General features: G+C 43.0%; 2 protein-coding genes across 2 annotated transcripts; both read left to right on the plus strand.

The window, feature by feature from the left end:
- Window positions 1-8,793: 8,793 nt before the first annotated feature.
- On the plus strand, window positions 8,794-9,642 carry LOC128483060 (ankyrin repeat domain-containing protein 9-like). The gene has a single exon (XM_053459100.1). It carries the CDS (start codon window positions 8,800-8,802, stop codon window positions 9,640-9,642), a length of 843 nt encoding a protein of 280 aa, XP_053315075.1. The 5' UTR covers window positions 8,794-8,799.
- A 7,229-nt stretch (window positions 9,643-16,871) lies between these two features.
- LOC128484676 (ankyrin repeat domain-containing protein 9-like) lies at window positions 16,872-17,848 on the plus strand. Its single transcript, XM_053461148.1, has one exon. The coding sequence runs from the start codon at window positions 16,908-16,910 to the stop codon at window positions 17,718-17,720; it is 813 nt and encodes a 270-aa protein (XP_053317123.1). The 5' UTR covers window positions 16,872-16,907; the 3' UTR covers window positions 17,721-17,848.
- Window positions 17,849-19,181: the final 1,333 nt, after the last annotated feature.

The raw sequence follows: 19,181 nt of genomic DNA on the forward strand, positions 1-19,181 counted from the left end.
CTCAGAGCAATGATCCGCCCACTTCCCTACTCAAACCGTCAATCACTTAGCCGCAAGTCACGCCTACCGCCCGCTTCACCGCCCCGAAGGGGGTCAGCCTTCTTCGTGACGTCCCCAGGCCCCTCCCCTGCCTCCTGACAGCACAACATTCCGGCCACGTGGGCTCATTAAGTGCTGCACTGTCTGGGTGTAACAGGTAATAGCGTCCCCCAGTGGGGGGCATTAACGCACACGCTGCAGGGCCCCTGGGACACATAAGCACCCAGCACCTGCCCAAAACCGGATGGCTTATTGCCCTCTTGGGGGATGTGGTACCCCTGGCTGCTCATTGGGGCATTTACGGTATCTCTGATCTCCCCAACAGGCCAATTTACATACAGATTGCCGGGTTATGTCAAGGACGGCAGCCTAGGAGGGGGTGGCCGAGGGGGTAAATCTTCCTCTGACACGATACCTTTACTATATTAACCCTTTGTCCTCCCCGGAGCGATCGGGATTTGCCCCCAATGAGGAAAAAAATATAACCATTTCTAGATTGTAAGCTCTAAAGGCAGGGCCCCTCCATAACCTCGAACTATTATGTACTACGTGCTGTGTCCTGTTTAGCCGTTGTACAGCGCTGCGGAATATGATGGCGCTATATGAATTAATAAATAAAACTATCGATCCAGACATCTGTAGTTACCAGACCTGAGTGACGTGACTGTGGTATCCTGTATAAAATTCCATCTGAGGAAGAGACCGCCGAGGTCTTGAATGCTTATGGAACTTTAAATCCCCGTGTTTTGGCCCAATGGAAGGTATATAGGACACGTTACGCTGTTCGGGGATACTTAGTTTAAGGTAAATAAGCGTCCGATCGCATGATAAAGGAGGTCAGCTGGGCCGCTACATCCATCGTAGTCACCATTACCACACCTGATTAGTGGCAGTTTAACAGTTCAACCCCCCCAATACTCAGGAGCCAATCCCATACCTACCAACTTCCACCCCTGGCGAATCAGGACACTGGGGGGGGTGGAGCTTGGGAGGTAGACTGCGCATGCTCAGTATACATTCTCCATTGTCGCAGAAATCCCACTGTCCCGCCGACCTCTGCCTCTGTCCGGAAAAGCGGGGGCAGGCTACCTTACTTCTCACGATGTAATGAAGCCAAACACTTGGATATGATGTCATATCCAGCGCCCAAATAGCCCAAACAGAACTGGCTCACCTGGGAACCATCTAGATGAGCCGTCTCTGAGACTCTTGAAGTGTTAACCCTTTTATTTAAAGATACCCCTAATTTATCCACCTGCATTCAAGCAGCGATATCCATAACACAAATTATGGATGATGTACAGTCTTACTGTATAATATATGACAGCGATGGCAAACCTATGACATGTGTGCCACAACGGGCACGCGAAGCCTTCAGTTGTGGCACCCAGCCAGGTTGGTAACTGGCAGGGCCGGTCTTTGGGGTGTGCGCACTGTACGGTTGCACAGGGCGCCATGGCAGCAGAGGAGAGAAAGGGGCGCCAACTCATGAAAAAGTTTTCGGCAACCACTCGGCCCTTCTGTTTCCTCCGCTCCTTGCCGCCACCTGCTGCCGTTAGGGTCTTGGGCGCAGTGCCGGCATTTCATGCTGAGCGCTGGAATACGACGTCATATTCCAGCAGTCAGCAGTGAGGCAGCGCACACCGCGGCAGAGCAGCAAGACAGCTGTATCTCGCTCCCACAGCAGGACAGCAGAGTAACTGAACTACAAAGGGTTGGGTGGATATTGACAAGTGGTGGATGGGGTAGATAGTGAGAAGGGGGTAGATAGTGAGAAGGGGAAGAGGTCGGTAGTGAGAAACGGTTTTAGTAAGAATATTGAAATAAAAAAAGAGTGAGAGAATGAATAATGTGTGGATGGATTGTGTGAATGAGTGAGAGAATGAATTTAATGAGTGGATGAATTGTGTGAATGACTGCAAGAATGCATGAATGAATGTGTGAATGAATTGTGTATGAATGTATTAATGAATATGTGTAAGTGATTTGTGCGTTTCTTCATTGCAGGAAGATCTAGACAGAGTTGGGGGCCGGGCGTGCAAGTGGCAGATGAGGTTCAATATAGAGAAATGCAAAGTAATGCATTATGGTAAAAATAATAAAAATGCAACCTATTCTTTAAATGGAATATCCTTGGGGGAAATGACCAACGAGAAGGATTTAGGAATAACGGTTGACAACAGACTTGACAACAGTGCCCAATGCCAGCAAGCAGCTGCGAGGGCCAAAAAGGTTTTGGCATGCATAAAAAGAGGTATTGATTCAAGGGAGGAGGATATCATCTTGCCTCTGTACTGCAATTGAATATGTGGTACAATTTTGGGCACCGGTCCTTAAAAAGGACATTATGGAATTAGAAAAAGTGCAAAGGGGGGCTACGAAATGAATAAGGGGATTGGGTGATACTCGTTATGAAAAGAGACTAAAAAAGTTAAAATTATATACACTGGAAAAACGGCGTCTCAGAGGGGATATGAGAACATTATATAAATATATGCAGGGCCAATATACATTATATAAATATATGCAGGGCCGATATACATTATATAAATATATGCGGGGCCGATATACATTATATAAATATATGCGGGGCCGATATACATTATATAAATATATGCAGGGCCGATATACATTATATAAATATATGCAGGGCCAATATACATTATATAAATATATGCAGGGCCGATATACATTATATAAATATATGCAGGGGGCGATATACATTATATAAATATATGCGGGGCCGATATACATTATATAAATATATGCAGGGCCGATATACATTATATAAATATATACGGGGCCGATATACATTATATAACTATACGCGGGGACGATATACATTATATAAATATATGCAGGGGGCGATATACATTATATAAATATATGCAGGGCCGATATACATTATATAAATATACGCGGGGCTTATATACATTATATTAATATATACGGGGCCGATATACATTATATAAATATATGCAGGGCCGATATACATTATATAAATATATGCAGGGCCGATATACATTATATAAATATATGCGGGGCCGATATAAATTATATAAATATATGCGGGGCCGATATACATTATATAAATATATGCGGGGCCGATATACAATATATAAATATATGCGGGGCCGATATACATTATATAAATATATGCGGGGCCGATATACATTATATAAATATATACGGGGCCGATATACAATATATAAATATATGCGGGGCCGATATACATTATATAAATATATGCGGGGCCGATATACATTATATAAATATATGCGGGGCCGATATACATTATATAAATATATGCGGGGCCGATATACATTATATAAATATATGCGGGGCCGATATACATTATATAAATATATGCAGGGGGCGATATACATTATATAAATATATGCAGGGCCGATATACATTATATAAATATATACGGGGCCGATATACATTATATAACTATACGCGGGGACGATATACATTATATAAATATATGCAGGGGGCGATATACATTATATAAATATATGCAGGGCCGATATACATTATATAAATATACGCGGGGCTTATATACATTATATTAATATATACGGGGCCGATATACATTATATAAATATATGCAGGGCCGATATACATTATATAAATATATGCAGGGCCGATATACATTATATAAATATATGCAGGGCCGATATACATTATATAAATATATGCGGGGCCGATATAAATTATATAAATATATGCGGGGCCGATATACATTATATAAATATATGCGGGGCCGATATACAATATATAAATATATGCGGGGCCGATATACATTATATAAATATATGCGGGGCCGATATACATTATATAAATATATACGGGGCCGATATACAATATATAAATATATGCGGGGCCGATATACATTATATAAATATATGCGGGGCCGATATACATTATATAAATATATGCGGGGCCGATATACATTATATAAATATATGCGGGGCCGATATACATTATATAAATATATGCGGGGCCGATATACATTATATAAATATATGCGGGGCCGATATACATTATATAAATATATGCAGGGCCGATATACATTATATAAATATATGCGGGGCGGATATACATTATATAAATATATGCGGGGCCGATATACATTATATAAATATATGCGGGGCGGATATACATTATATAAATATATGCGGGGCCGATATACATTATATAAATATATGCGGGGCCGATATACATTATATAAATATATGCGGGGCCGATATACATTATATAAATATATGCGGGGCCGATATACGTTATATAAATATACACGGGGGCCGATATACATTATATAAATATATGCGGGGCCGATATACATTATATAAATATATGCGGGGCCGATATACATTATATAAATATATGCGGGGCCGATATACATTATATAAATATATGCGGGGCCGATATACATTATATAAATATACACGGGGGCCGATATACATTATATAAATATATGCGGGGCCGATATACATTATATAAATATATGCGGGGCCGATATACATTATATAAATATACGCGGGGACGATATACATTATATTAATATATACGGGGCCGATATACATTATATAAATATATGCGGTGCCGATATACATTATATAAATATACGCGGGGCTTATATACATTATATTAATATATGCGGTGCCGATATACATTATATAAATATACGCGGGGCTTATATACATTATATAAATATATGCGGGGCCGATATACATTATATAAATATATGCGGGGCCGATATACATTATATAAATATATGCGGGGCTGATATACATTATATAAATATACATGGGGCTGATATACATTATATAAATATATGTGGGGCCGATATAAAGAGCTCTTCGGTGACCTGTTCTTTAACAGGAATGTACAAAGAACAAGAGGTCGCCCTCTGAGACTGGAAGAGCGCAGGTTTCATAGACGACAAAGGAAGGGATTCTTCACAGTGAGGACAATTAAGGTACGGAATCCACTTCCAAGGGAGGTGGTGTTATCCAATACATTAGATACCTTCAAAAGGGGCTCGATATTTTCTTAGAAAGGCACGATATACAGGGATATAAATCGAATAACATTAATATTTTAGAGCTTCTTGATCCAGGGAGAAATCTGATTGCCTCTTGGAGTCAAGAAGTATTTTTTTTCCCCCTGATGGCAGAATTCAAAGTAGCTTAATTAGGGTTTCTTTGCCTTCTTTTGGATCAAGAATAGGAAGGTAAGGTAGAAGGGTTGAACTTGATGGACTTAGGTCTTTTTTCAACCCTACGAACTATGTAACTATGTAACAATGAATGAGTGAGAGAATTCCTTTTAACTCTTATTATCCCATGAAATCAATAGCGGACAATCATAGCTGCTTCTCTTGAAAACTCTTTGAAGCCGATAAGAGGAAAGTTAGTTATTTTCTACTTTCTTCGTATGTCTCTCTTTACTTTTAATAATGTTGTAAAAAGTTTAGTAATGTAGAAGAGTTGGCAGACTACGCAGGATAGATGGGCCAAACGGTTATTATCTGCCGACGCGTTCTATGTTTCTATGCTTAAACAACAAACAAACATAACTGTGTATAATAATTTTGTACCGGAAAAAAAAAATGTCCTTTCCGTGTTTAATATGCAGTGTATGGGAAGGTGTCAGCTTCAGACTGCGCGACCATGAGAATCTACCCCATTCACCCTGAAATTGGGGCAAAAAAATCCTGAGAATTCCCAGGAATGCATATAATGCTCGTGATATAAATGAACAAACGGGCGGATAATTGCTGCAATTTTTCTCGACACCTATCACACTAACTATAAGGACTTCAACATTCCAAATCATTATTTCTATCGCTGAGCTTTATGAATTTCTGATCTATTACTGTGAGTATTTATACTCGTTTACACGTCTGCCATCAGACAGGAGGAGACTGCAGTACATCTCACTTAAGTAGCTGCAGTTGCAATGATCGTGGGAGCCACTAGGTGGCGCAGTAAGGCAGCCCACGTTACATAGATTTCTATGCGACGCAGTATTCGTTAGCTCTATAGGTACCGCCCACATCATAACGCCTTATTGGTGGTCTGTACACTCATGGAACATCATTTAGCCGACAATATTCCGCTTAATTGTCTTATTTGGTCTATTCATGGAATGTGAGAGAACATGGAGGGACTTGGGGCCAACTAGACGGGCAGAAAGGTTCTTATGCCGTCAAGTTCTATTTTTCTATGAAACAAAGCTTCTTGTAAAAAGGAGAAACTGGGTCCTCCATTACCTCCTGAGACAGAAATATTATTAAAATACTCCTTTAACTCTCGAATGGATTTATTTTGGCCAAGAAGGAGCCAGCGAGAGGGCAACCCAGACACATAACACGCTTCGGGTGAATTGAAGCGCATCCGTCAGTTCCCCAAATCCCACACTGTGTTCTATACCCAATATAAACAAATGAGAAAGTGTTTACTGATACACTACATACACAATCAATATGTATTAGAAACCCATGTTATATGTATACTATGAAAGCGCCCGTCTTAACTCCCGGCTCTCGGAACCCACATGATTATTCCTCCCCATTAAGTTATCTTTCACAGGTTGTTGAGCTGCTGATTGTTGCTGGTCCAGACAGCCTTTGTAAGGATGGAGGAGGAGAAGGTAGAGGAATGACAACCAAAACAGGCGTAATATTAAGGAGGCGATAATTCCTTATTTTTCTATATGGGTCAGTAAACCAAGTACAATGAGCTTTCCTCCATTAGGCACCTGCCACATACAGTTTAAGCAATGCTGAGTTCGGATTGGCTCCCTGAGCTCAGGGGGCGGGACTCTGTTTAACTGTTTAAACTGCCAGATGTGGTGACCGACATTGGTCTATCCAACGCAGGCCGCGGGTAGAGACCAGAAGGTTAGATTTGCCACCTCTAGGTTCCCGTTGGGAAATCCCACGCGTGGGTCTGTGAAGGTTCATGAGATCCAGTGACTCTTCTCCTTCTCTCCTTTCCCACCTGTCTCCAAAACCATTTCTCTCCCCCCCTTCCTATCACCCAATTCACCTCCTCCTATTCAAATACTGAGATCCAATCTTAGCAAATAGGCAACATCCAATCACCAACTTGGAAAACCACCATTCCCCGCCTCCTTGGTACATAAAGAAGCGCCCCCCTCTGTGAGTTTGCACTGTCCTCTGCGAGCGTCCCCTCTGTCTGTGCGTCTGCTATCTGCGTCAGTCTGTCTATGCTTCTGAAACTGTATATATGAGGTTGACTATGTGCTGATAGTATACTTCTGTACAGTCTTTATAAGGTGCGGGGGGATGAGAACGCCAGGATAGAAACAAATACTATTAAAACTGTTTGTTTTAATAAATTAATTTAAGCTAAAAATCGTGAAGTCGATAATTTATACTTTTATGGGGGGGGGGCAGAACTGCCCTTTCCACAAAGGAAGCTCATTGGGATAGATCTAGAGATGGTCCAAAGGGAAGCCAGGGAGTTGAACTGTTGTGTCTCAGGTTATAAAGAATGAACCCCAGGGTTGTCTGATCTGTATGAATTTATTGCCAAAAGAAAGGTAGAATTCGCCTCCCATACACCGATCCCCGTCGGACGCGTCTCTCCATCCTGATTTCATTTTGCCGACGACCGGAGTTGTATCCGTCACCGATTCATTGTGTATCTTCAATAAACTCAATATACCGTACACAACGTCTTCTTCCAGCTCATCCTATCGAGATTTTACTGTTGCGCAATTTTTGTACAATAACCTTTTCTTATATAGAAACATAGAACCTGCCGCCAGATCGGCCCCATTCGGCCCCCGTCTACTCTGCCTGTTTCTCCTGCTGTAAAGACTCAAACCTTAATCAGTCGTTGGTCTCGTCTTAGATTCAGGAGCCGTATGTCTATCCCATGCATGTTTAAATCCCCTCACTGTATTAGCCTCTACCACTTCTGCTGGGCAGCTGCTCCACATATCTACCACCCTTCTCAGTAAAGTAAATTTTCCTTCCATTCCATCTGCCTCTAACCCTCTAGTGTTAAATTCTGGTCTCTCCTTTTTCTCCTCCTTTGAAATAAACTCCCCTCCTTTGTTTAATCCCCTTTATTATTTAAATGTCTCTCCCCCACCTTCTCCCCCCCCCAGTTTCTACATATTAAGATCCTTTAGTCGTTTCTGATCATTTCTATGCTGCAAGCCGTTCATCACATTAGGGTTCTATCTGTGGCGTAACATCCAAAGGAGAGACAGCTTAAAGCGATCTGGATACATTGAGATACATCTCTTATCCTAATGAGACTCTTTGTTTTAGCTGAGCTGTGAATGACACCGTAACCCCCCCCCTGACATCATCAATGCATGAAGCAGCACCGCAGGAGAAGCATCCAACCCCTGCAGGAAACCGTCACACCGGGGGGGGGGGGGGATTCATAGAACCGTTGCCCCCTTTTTTTTTTTCTTCTTACCCAGTTTATTTAATCCTCTGAGATGACCCGTCTGCTTTCAATAGGGATCACGCTCCACCGCCAGGCGAATGGACGCACCGAAGGAACTCGGAGGGATACGGCACCGCAAGGGTTAAACGCAGGCAGGAAGCTTGCTCTGCGAGACAGACCTGCTGCAATGGTGGCGTAAGAGGATGCTTGTCTTTTCCCCATGCGATCGCCGTGTGATGGCCAGACACTAGAGCGCTGCTTGTCGGAGCACTGCGGGAGACGTTAATTGCCCTTTTGTTCCACCCTTGTCCGTGCGGAAGACATGTGCAGCAACCAGGTCAGCTTGCAAGATGAGCAGTGCAGGTTCTATTCCTATATGTTCTACCAGGCGGTCAGGGACCAGGAACCCGTCTGGAAATTGGAGGAAATGAGGACAATGGAATATTTCCACTGGGAAGAAGACGCGAGCCTGCGATGCTACTCGCCGTCGGATGCTCTCATGTACGCCGTGGTCCATAATCACCTACGGTACGCCAAGTATTTGCTATCTCACTTCCCGGAGGAGGCGCTGAAGGTCCCGGGGATCAAATTCTGCTGCTGCCCTCCTTCTGCCCCCCACCTGGCTCTGGCCGTTACCTACGACAGAAGAGATATTTTGATTATGATCATAAAGATGGTCCATAAGCTACCTAGTCTTCAGTCCTACATCAACAGAGCCAGCTGCTTTCATCTTTCGGATGGGAAAACCCCGCTACACTTGGCGTGCGAACTGCTGAGCGCCGAGACCGTCTTAATCCTCCTGGGCAACGGGGCTTCCCCGAGGATCTTGGACCGTAAAGGGGAAACCCCTTTGGATATAATCCTGGAGCAGCTGTGGAGTTCAAAGGTCAACGTGGTCTCCAAAAAGCTCTGCCTGGATTACCTCCTCCTGTTTTCACCATCCTTGAATTTCAAGATGAGAAAGATCCTGCAGGAGAATCCCGAATTTTGGGCTCCCTTGCTCGGAGAGGACAAATTCAACTACCTGGTGGGGAATAAACCGGCTACATTGTATCTACGGGCCATGCAAACCATTCTGCAGTGCCTGCAACCTTCTCATTTCCCAAAGAGCATCAAAGCCCTTCCCATCCCGCAAGCGTTAAAGCCACTGCCAGGGTCACGCTAGAAGTCAGATCCTGGGGTCAGTCCTGCTCTTTGTTAATTCTAAACGGAAAAGAAGAATAATAATAAAAAAATACATATTTTAATCAGATTGGTTTTATACAAGGTCACTTTCTCTGCAGACACGGATCGGCCCACGCGGACATGCTATTGATTGATGTCAGTGTAAGGGTGGGGTCCGTATCATGGAGCTTCAGAAGAGGGAATAGACAGAGGGTTGTGTGCGCATGAGAGGCGTCTTCGCCTATGAGTGGTGCTAACACTAGGGGGAGCCCTAGAGAGTCAGATCAATGTGTCAGATTGCTTGCATTGCTAAAAGCACTCCAGTAAGCAGTGGGGGAGGGGGAGGGAGCGCCTAGTTGTCAGAGACCCTAAGGCTGGCCCTGTTAACTGATAACTGTCTGTTTTTTTTTTAAAATAATGCCATAAAATCTGAGAATTCATCACAAATTTGTATGTTAAGAGCGTATAGATGTGTCTAACTCCTATCATGCTCATTAGGCCGCTGGACTAACGCGAAAGGAGTCGTACTGCTTGGATGACCAACAGCGGTGTCATAAATCATTTTATGTGACCCCCTGCGAGAATATATACCTGTATATTTCTGAATATGGCAAATATGTTTTATTACGTAGCCTGTAACATGTAAGGGTGGGGGAGGGGCAATAATTATTTTATTATTTAAAAAAAAAGGGTATTTAAAACTGAACTGGGCACTGCTTTTATAACATATTAACTTATGACTGTATGTTCTGATTATGTGCATGTCTATGACAACAATTCTGTATGTATAGTACACATGAAGGGGGAGAGAGTGCGAGCGTGCATGCGCGGTGTTCCTTATATGCACACATGGCATGGCGTCCCTTATATAAAGGTATAGACTGTGTTAGCAGCAGAAAGAACGAGAGCAAATTGGGAAAGGTGATACCTTTATTGGCTATTAGAAGTATAATTTATTGCAAGCGGATGCAGAGCTCAAAAGCTTGCAATCTTTATTCTTCTGTTAACTAGTGAAGGTATCAGCTTTACCAAATTTGCTAATTTCTATAGAAAGCAAGAAAAAAAATACATAACTGGCAAATCAAATCAGATATCACTCTGATAGGGAAACTCCATAAAGTAATATTGGATTTTTAATCAAATTAAAATGGATCTGGCATTATATGGCAGGGAGCTATGGAAAAAGATAAATGTCTATGGAACGTCATTGTTACATCATGGGCTGTATTCATGGTGCATGGGCACTGCCGACCTATAGGTGGCGCAATTTCATTTAATTTAAAAATAATAATCAAGTATTACCTCCAGGGCAACTGTGCCAATTAAAATCCGCTGACTGCCATGTGTATCAAACTAAACAGATACAAATAAAGTGTAAATAAACAACAGGGTTTGTAATGGTTTTTTTTTGTCCATTGCTGGATGGGTATCTGCCAGGGGTATCTGCCAGGGGTATCTGCCAGGGGTGGCACAAACCATGGGGTGTAAGCATTAGACTTGTGCATTCGTATGCGGGAGAACATGAAAATGCCCTTCATTGGTTGATGCTAGAGGAGGCCCCTGCTGACGACCATTAGAGTCGTTCTTATAGACCTTTAAAATTTAAATCCAGTCCAAGTTGCTCCGAGGTGTATGTTGGCCTGCCCTTTGCCAGGGGGACTAAAATCCCTGTTCTTTTCAAGCCAAGTGTCTCTGAGTGGCTGTCTGAGTCTGAGACAACGGCCCTGAGCAGCTTGGCCGCGGAGGAACGGGGATTTTAGTCCCTGCGGCAAAAAGCCGGACTAGTTACACCTCAGAGCAACTTGGACTGGGGAGACCAATGTCTTCAGCGTCAGGAGTTAAAGGTCCATAAGATCGACTCTATAGGTCGCCGCCATGGGGGCTCCAAAGGCACTAACCAATGAAGAGCGGCTGCCCATCATTGGTTGATGCCAGCACGGGAACGGGGGAATATTCGTGGAATACGAAGGTTTTTTTTTTCACGAAGATGAACACAAGTCTAGTAAGCATTCACAGTCTGGAGCTGACTCCTTCCTCTTCCACACCGCTGTGATCATATGTAAGACTCCCAGTTGGTGTTTTTGCTCCCAATATGTTATGGTTGATATCCCTGCTTGAATACAGGTGACTCCGTTAAGTGTATCTTTAAATAGTGACAAGTCACGGTTTCCAAGATTAGACCAATTTGGGTCACAAATTTGGCAAGTTGCTACATAGAATATTCACAACGGGCTATTAAAGGCAGGGGCATACCCAGAGTATCTGGCACCTGGGGCAGATCCTAGATTTGGCACCCCCCAAATACTTTAAATTGTAAAAGCACCCACACTCTCACTCACTCTTACTCATGCTCTCACATTCTCTCCCACACTCTCACTCATACTTTCACACTCTGACTTACTCTTACTCATACTCACACATTCTCACTCACACTCTCACTCACTCTTACTCATACTTTCTCACTGACTCATACAAAGAAAAGAGAATAAGTGGAGCTGCAGGAAAGTAGACCAGGACACGGAAGCGATCGGTGGAGAAGGTAGGGAGACGCTGAGAGAGAGGGGCTTCCCGGGAGACTTGGGACCTCTGTGTCATCAGGCCCCCCCAAGTACATCACTGATTAAAGGGTTAATATTTCAAGTGTCTCAGGGTCCGCTCATTTAGAAAGTCCCCAGGTATAGTTATGTATCACTGATCAATAACTTTAGGGGTTGATAACATAACAAAAAGTATTTCATGATCTGGATGGTAAATACCCCCTGTGGCTTTAATAACCCCTTTGAATAAACTTAAGGAAAACCAGAGAGCCTTCAATACATTTTCCTGACTAGGGGAGTAACTAGAAAGCACAGGGCCCCGGGGTCAGAAAGCAACATGTCTCACAGTGCCACCTTTGTCCCCAAGCAGCTTATCAGTACCATCCTAATCCCTAAACATCTTATTTGTGCCATATTTGCCCCCAAACAGCTTGTCTGCGCCATCATTGACCCCCTCTCTGGTGCACATTATGGTGACCACATCCATGTTTTCCAGGACACATTTACATATCGCCATCCAGCCCAGATAAAATGCTGCCCTGCATTATGGAGGATGTATATCTGACTAATTGGTTCCCTTCCACAAGTCTATACATCCCACATACTGCAGGGCAGCACTTTATTTGGGCTGGCCGGCAATATGTAAATATTATGTGTGTCCTGGAAAACATGGCGGATGCGGCCCCCCCCTCGTGTGCAGATATGTAAACACACTTACACAAAGAAGACAGGAACACGTGGTTGGCCGGGTCACCCTGGCAACCCCGGCAACCCCTGTAGTTATGCCTCTGTTCCTGAGCTATCCTTCACGGGCATCAATCCAGACAGGTATCCAAGGCAACAGCTGAACACTTACATATGTTTGTGCGCTTATGGGTTGCCATGGTAACCGCATGGTGTCTTGACCAGATTTTTAAAATGAAATCCTGGGACGTTTTTTTTAATTGGCAAATGGTAAAAAAAAACATTTTATAAGCATATTTTCTTCAGACTATATATGCAGCGTACTCGGTACGTGTTTATGAAGCGATAGTATGATATATACGTTATTTTCTCACATTTTGTCCATGAGATTAAAAAAAGCACTTCTTAGAATCTTTTGGGCCGGATTACGAGCGTCATGGGCCTGGTGCTGAGGATTTTGGGCCTTTTTCTGGAAATAGATAAAATAGACAGAATCTTAACTCCTCGGCATCCATGTGTACCGGATAAAGATGACATCAGTGCTCGGCAGATAATATAGGATAGAATCGTATGTGATGTCATCATACACGGGGCGCCTGAAGCCACAATTTAGCGCCACTCATCCTTTTTAATAAAATACGCAGATTTAAACAGAGTAAATAACACAAAACCTTTACTTTTCCTCTCACTGATTTCTGGGCCCAGAATGTTTTGATCCCTGAAGTGACTACAAATTCAGGAGGGCGTTTTATCTCCGGGTAAACTGTGGAGGCTGGGGGTCCCGAATACCCATCAGTCTTCTTAATCTCCGTAGTAACGATCACCCTCCATGGAGAAACAAACCAAACAGACTGCCAACCTAACTACGAAGGAGCAGAAGGCCATTAGATCACTTAAGAACAATCAAGACATTACAATCAGGGCCGGCCTTAGGGGTGTGCGACCTGTGCGGCCGCACAGGGCGCCATGGCAACAGGGGCACCGTCCGGGACTTAAATTATAACATTGTTTGTTTTTTTTGTAACTTAATTTAACATCCTCTATGATATAGTGATAAGGGGCAGGGGGGTAGATAGTGATAAGGGGCAAAGGGGGTAGATAGTGATAAGGGGCAGAGGCAGTGAGAAGGGGCAAAGGGGGGAAGGCAGTGAGAAGGGGCAGAGGGAGGATATTTTTTTCCTTTCTTTTTTTGGGGATGGGGGGCGCCAGAGGAGTAGTCCGCACAGGGCGCGAGAACACTTAAGGCCGGCTCTGATTACAATTAAACCAGCAGACAAGGGGGGTGCTGTGGTTATTATGGACACTGATGATTACATAAAAGAAGGCACACAGACAACCCTCTGATGACAGACACCATGTCCAACCTCAGGAGGACCCCACAAACACCTACACTAAAACATAAAAGGCAAAATCAGGCAACAGGTGGAAGGCTTGGGGCCAACTGACCCCAAAGTGGGCTCCTTCTACATGCTCCCCAAAATACACAAAGAGGGAAACCCCGGAAGACCCATAATTTCAGGAGTCGGAACCCTTACAGAAAATATTTCTGGCTGGGTTGAAAAAATCCTTAAAAATGGGGGCCGTTGCGGGCACACGAATGGCACACGAATGGCTCCACAATATGCCAATCTGTTCAAGGCCAAACTGGAGGAGGACAACATCTCCACCTGCCACACCAAACCGCTGGGATACCTCCGCTGCATCGACGATATACGAATCATCTGGACTGGTGGCGAAGAGGGACTCCTCAAATTTCATGAAGACTACAATGCCTTGCACATAAACGATCAGCCGCAGCCTCGAGGTTTTTATATAACTCGTATTGTCCTGTTTTTCCCATTGTACATCGCTGCGGAATATGATGGCGATATCGATATAAAAGAATAAATACCGTATTGGCTCGACGACCCCCTGCAATTTGAATATTAGTTTAGAAAAAAAGAAAAAGCCTGAATATAAGGCTGTCCTATGAGAAAAAAAGTTTTATTAGTAAATACTAATTCACATATAAACTATTTTTTTCATATTTAATAAAAACTATGATTGAGAAAAATGTATTTTTTGTTTTTATTTCCTTTTATTTGTCCCCCCAATTATGCTACTCTGGCCCCCAGATACGCCTTATTCCCCCCTATATGCCACTCTGCCCCCCTGATATGCCTTATACCCCCTATAACCACTCTGCCCCCCAGATTTGCCTTATATCCCCCCCCAAATGCCACTCTGTCCCCCCTGATATGAGTTATACCCCCTATATGCCACTCTGCCCCCCAGATTTGTCTTATATCCCTCCAAATGCCACTCTGTCCCCCCGATATGAGTTATGCCCCCTATATGCCCCCCCCCCCGACTTACCGATGCATCCCTAGACTCCCTGTGATCCAGACTCCCTGGTGTCTAGTGGGGCAGCCGGTGGACGTCTGTGCAATGTGCGCAGACAACCTCTGCTGCTATCTGGGACTTTCGCCGGGGCTTCTATGGTTGAGCACCGGAAGGACGGCGCTCCTTCATAGAGCAGCGGAGGTTGTCTGCCCGCATCGTGCGCGCAGACGAGGAGGATCCAGTTCCCCTGCAGCGCTGCGGGGGGATCTGGATCTTAGTCTTGTAGTCAGACCTCTACTTGAGGTCTGATTAGAAGACAACCTCCAATTTAAGAGCAAATACGGTAATAATAATGTAATCGTATAATATATAATTTATATTATATATTATACGGTAATAATAATTTAATCGTATATTAATCGTATTTAATCGTATATTATATAAATAATAATTTAATAATAATTGTATAATACCGCGGGAAGGATTAATACCCCAATGAAAAACCAGGCTAATTTTTCAACGAGGGACAGAGGGCATGCACTTCTTTTCTTGTTATTCTGGTTCGATTGTTCCGTGACAAGCTGCTGACTCCGTTATTCTGAGTAACCACGGCAAAGGACATTAATCATTGATTACTCTGAGAGAGTAATAATCCTTCCTGAAGGCTCGAGCTGCTTGGCCGGGGTTTGGCAGCTCAGTATATGTAAGAAAATTTGTCGTTAATGCACCAGCAAAATGTCAAAATCTAGTGGGGGGGGGAAATAAGATGTGAACAATAAAAAATACTCATTGGCTACATTGTATGGTTGCCATATCAGCGTTTTTCCAGAGCACATTTAGTTTGAGGCATAAACACGCTCAAGGAAGTTAATAAATTTAATCATGTTTATACAGTGTCCATAAGGCAGGGAAGCATTTGATAAGCGGAGGTCAGCAACATGTAAAAATTAAATATTTGGAGAGAGAAAATGCTGATATGGCAACCCTAATACATTGGCACCATGCGCATAAAACGGGACTGGCTGAACATGGATGCAAGTTTTAAAACCTGGGATTCTACCGTGATACTTTGTGTGCTTGGGAGACTTTAGTCATTTTATTTGGAAGATTTAACCCATAGCTAACACTATCATCACATCCCTAATGACTGGATCCTTTATGTGCCTCTTTCGTGCATACCCGGTGTTAATGCGTTTGGGACAAGAATGTTGTTGCGCTTGCCATGCTTTTAGGGCTTTATAGCACCGATACCCAGCGAACATCCGCAGCACCTTGAAAAGAGGGGCATCAGGGGGAGGAAACAAACTAAACAAATAAAAAAGAATCGATTTCATGGCAATAGAATGTTAATGTTTTAGAACATTTAAACCATTATAAATAAATAAAAATCAGTATATATATATATATATATATTAAAAAAAATATAAAAAATATTTATATATTTATATATAAATGTTTTTCTATATAATACAGAATATATTATAGGATGTAATATTATATATAATATATTATAGGATGTAAATATACAGAATGTGGCAGGAGATATTACAAAGTCCCCAAGGGAAGGCAATTAAGATCAATTTCCCAGCTCCGTCTGAGCCGGACAGCTCCCTGCATCCTTGTCAAACCACACAAAGAGCCCCCGGTATGGTAGAGACACATTTTGTGTCCCTGCTTGAAACCGGATTCTTCCGCCATTGTTGCTTCCTTCTCTGCGACAACAATGTTTCACCAAGCGGTGGAAAACAAAGAAGACGCTGAAAGGCTGGAGGAATTGAGAGCTCTGCCGTATTACTACTGGGAAGAGGATGAGGAGGACTGGTACATCTCCCCGTCGAAGGCTCTCAGTCACGCCATAATCCACGACCACACGCTGTACGCCCGGTACCTGCTGTCACGCTTTAAAGAGGAGGCGTTGGATGTGTCATGGCTGAAAGGTTACATGAACCCTCCTAGGTCTTATCACCTGGCTCTGGCTGTTTCTCTTGACAGGAAGGACATTTTAATCTCAATAATTAAGGTCGTCCAGAGCATAACCAATGCTGATACCTATGTGGAGAAACTCAACCATTCGCACTGCAGGAAGACCCCTCTGCACCTGGCGTGTGAGCTGGGAGGACCCGACCAGGTGCTCATCCTTTTAGCCTCGGGGGCATCTCCACAGGTCAAAGACGGCATGGGCCAGACAGCGCTGGATGTAATTCTGGGGCAGATATGGACATCGGAGGACAACATGGAATCCAAAAGCCAGTGTTTAGAGTATCTGCTGTGGTTTTCTCACCGCTTGGACTTTGGAATGAAGCCCTGTCTGCAGCATGATCCAGAATCATGGGCGCCCATACTAGGGAAAGACATCTATTACTATCTGGTGGGCAATTCCGCAGCCACCCTATCTACCTTAGCTATGAGAAGGATCCTGAAGACCCTTCATCCACGTGACTATCCACACAACGTTCTAAAACTACCTCTGCCTCGTTGTCTCAAACCCTTGCCACGGACATCGCGTTTTAACGAGCTCCTTGCCCTGCAAAGCTGATTTGCTACAAAATCCCTACTTTCCTACGGTGAGAGGCTCCGGAAATGACGTTTCTACAGGAAACTCGCTGGAAGCGGGAAGGCGGCTCAGCATCGGACTCGTGGACTGCCGAACATATAGATTCTCCATTTAGGAAGACGCCTCGAGGTCGGGACTTGCAGTCTTCTTACAGAAGTCCCAGAATCATAGATGGATGACGAACCCTTTTGGACTTCACATAGGCGTCGGTTAATAGACTCGCGCATTCCGATTCTTACAAATTTACATTTTAACCAAATTTGACAAATTTTGATCATTGTTAAGCAGAGAGCTTCAAATTTCTGCTTGCACTTCATTGCCTTTTCACTCACTCGCTTTTTCTCACGCTCTCTCACACTCACTCTGCATCTTTTCTTTTCTTTTTTTTTAACTCTTTAACTGCTTTACTGTCTTGTCCGTCGTGACTTTTTTTCCACGCCTAGGCAATTAAATCTCTAACTTGGAATACATTTTGATGAATTGAATGAGCTTTCAGTAGTTAGGATGATGACCTTTGTCTTTCTCTCCTATTGATATAAAATGTTTTTTTTACCACCCCAGTATTTAAAATGTTAAAACAGTATTCACTGTAGTAGCATTAAGAAATATAGCTATCATTTTTGATTATATATATATTTATATTTACAGTATACCTGTGTAAAGATTATTGCTTCTGTAGTATTTTGCTAATTAATATTAATCTGAAGGCATCTGATTTTATTAATATATTAAAAAAAATGTTTGTTTTTTTTAATCCATGACTTCGGGTTCTTCTAATTCACAGGGTTTGTTTCAGAAAGCTCTGAATGGAAGTGCGAGGTGAGTGAATGAGTGAGTGTTAGGTGAGGTCATTCCCGAGCCCTGTGTCCATGGATTCAGGTGGCCTTTGCCGCTCCAGATTTGGTTACATTTTACTGGAAAATCGTGAAATCTACACCAAACAGAGCTGTGGATTCAACTGTAAAACGATTCAGGCAAACACGATTTTGACCAAAGCCTCACTGTAGATATGACTCTAAGATGCTAACATATAATGTCAGGAAGTTTTCATTGAGAGAATGGTAGATAGGTGGAACAGCATCCCAGCAGAAGTGGTAGAGGGTAATACAGTGAGGGCAATTTAAACTTTATGTGACGCTGCCGTGCTGCATCTGAGCATTTTATTGAGCGAGATGCTCCTGTGTGAGACTTGGTGGCTCTCAGTCTGCCATTTCTCACGGTGTCTAAGACTCTCTAAAGTGAAGTAATTTAATAGGATTTTTTTCAGTACTTTAGTACTTAACTCTAAGCTAATTTTGACCATCTTTCTTCCATCCATTGGTCTCGAATTCCCTATTCAACTTCTTCTATGTGTTTATTTCTTGTTTCCATAGCAACCAACTGTGATTTCCGAAAACGAAAACGTTAGATGAACATGGAAACGGGTAAATTTATTTGCATATG

This window comes from Spea bombifrons, chromosome 3 (genome assembly GCF_027358695.1).
Source record: "Spea bombifrons isolate aSpeBom1 chromosome 3, aSpeBom1.2.pri, whole genome shotgun sequence".
NCBI classification, from domain to species: Eukaryota; Metazoa; Chordata; class Amphibia; order Anura; family Pelobatidae; genus Spea; species Spea bombifrons.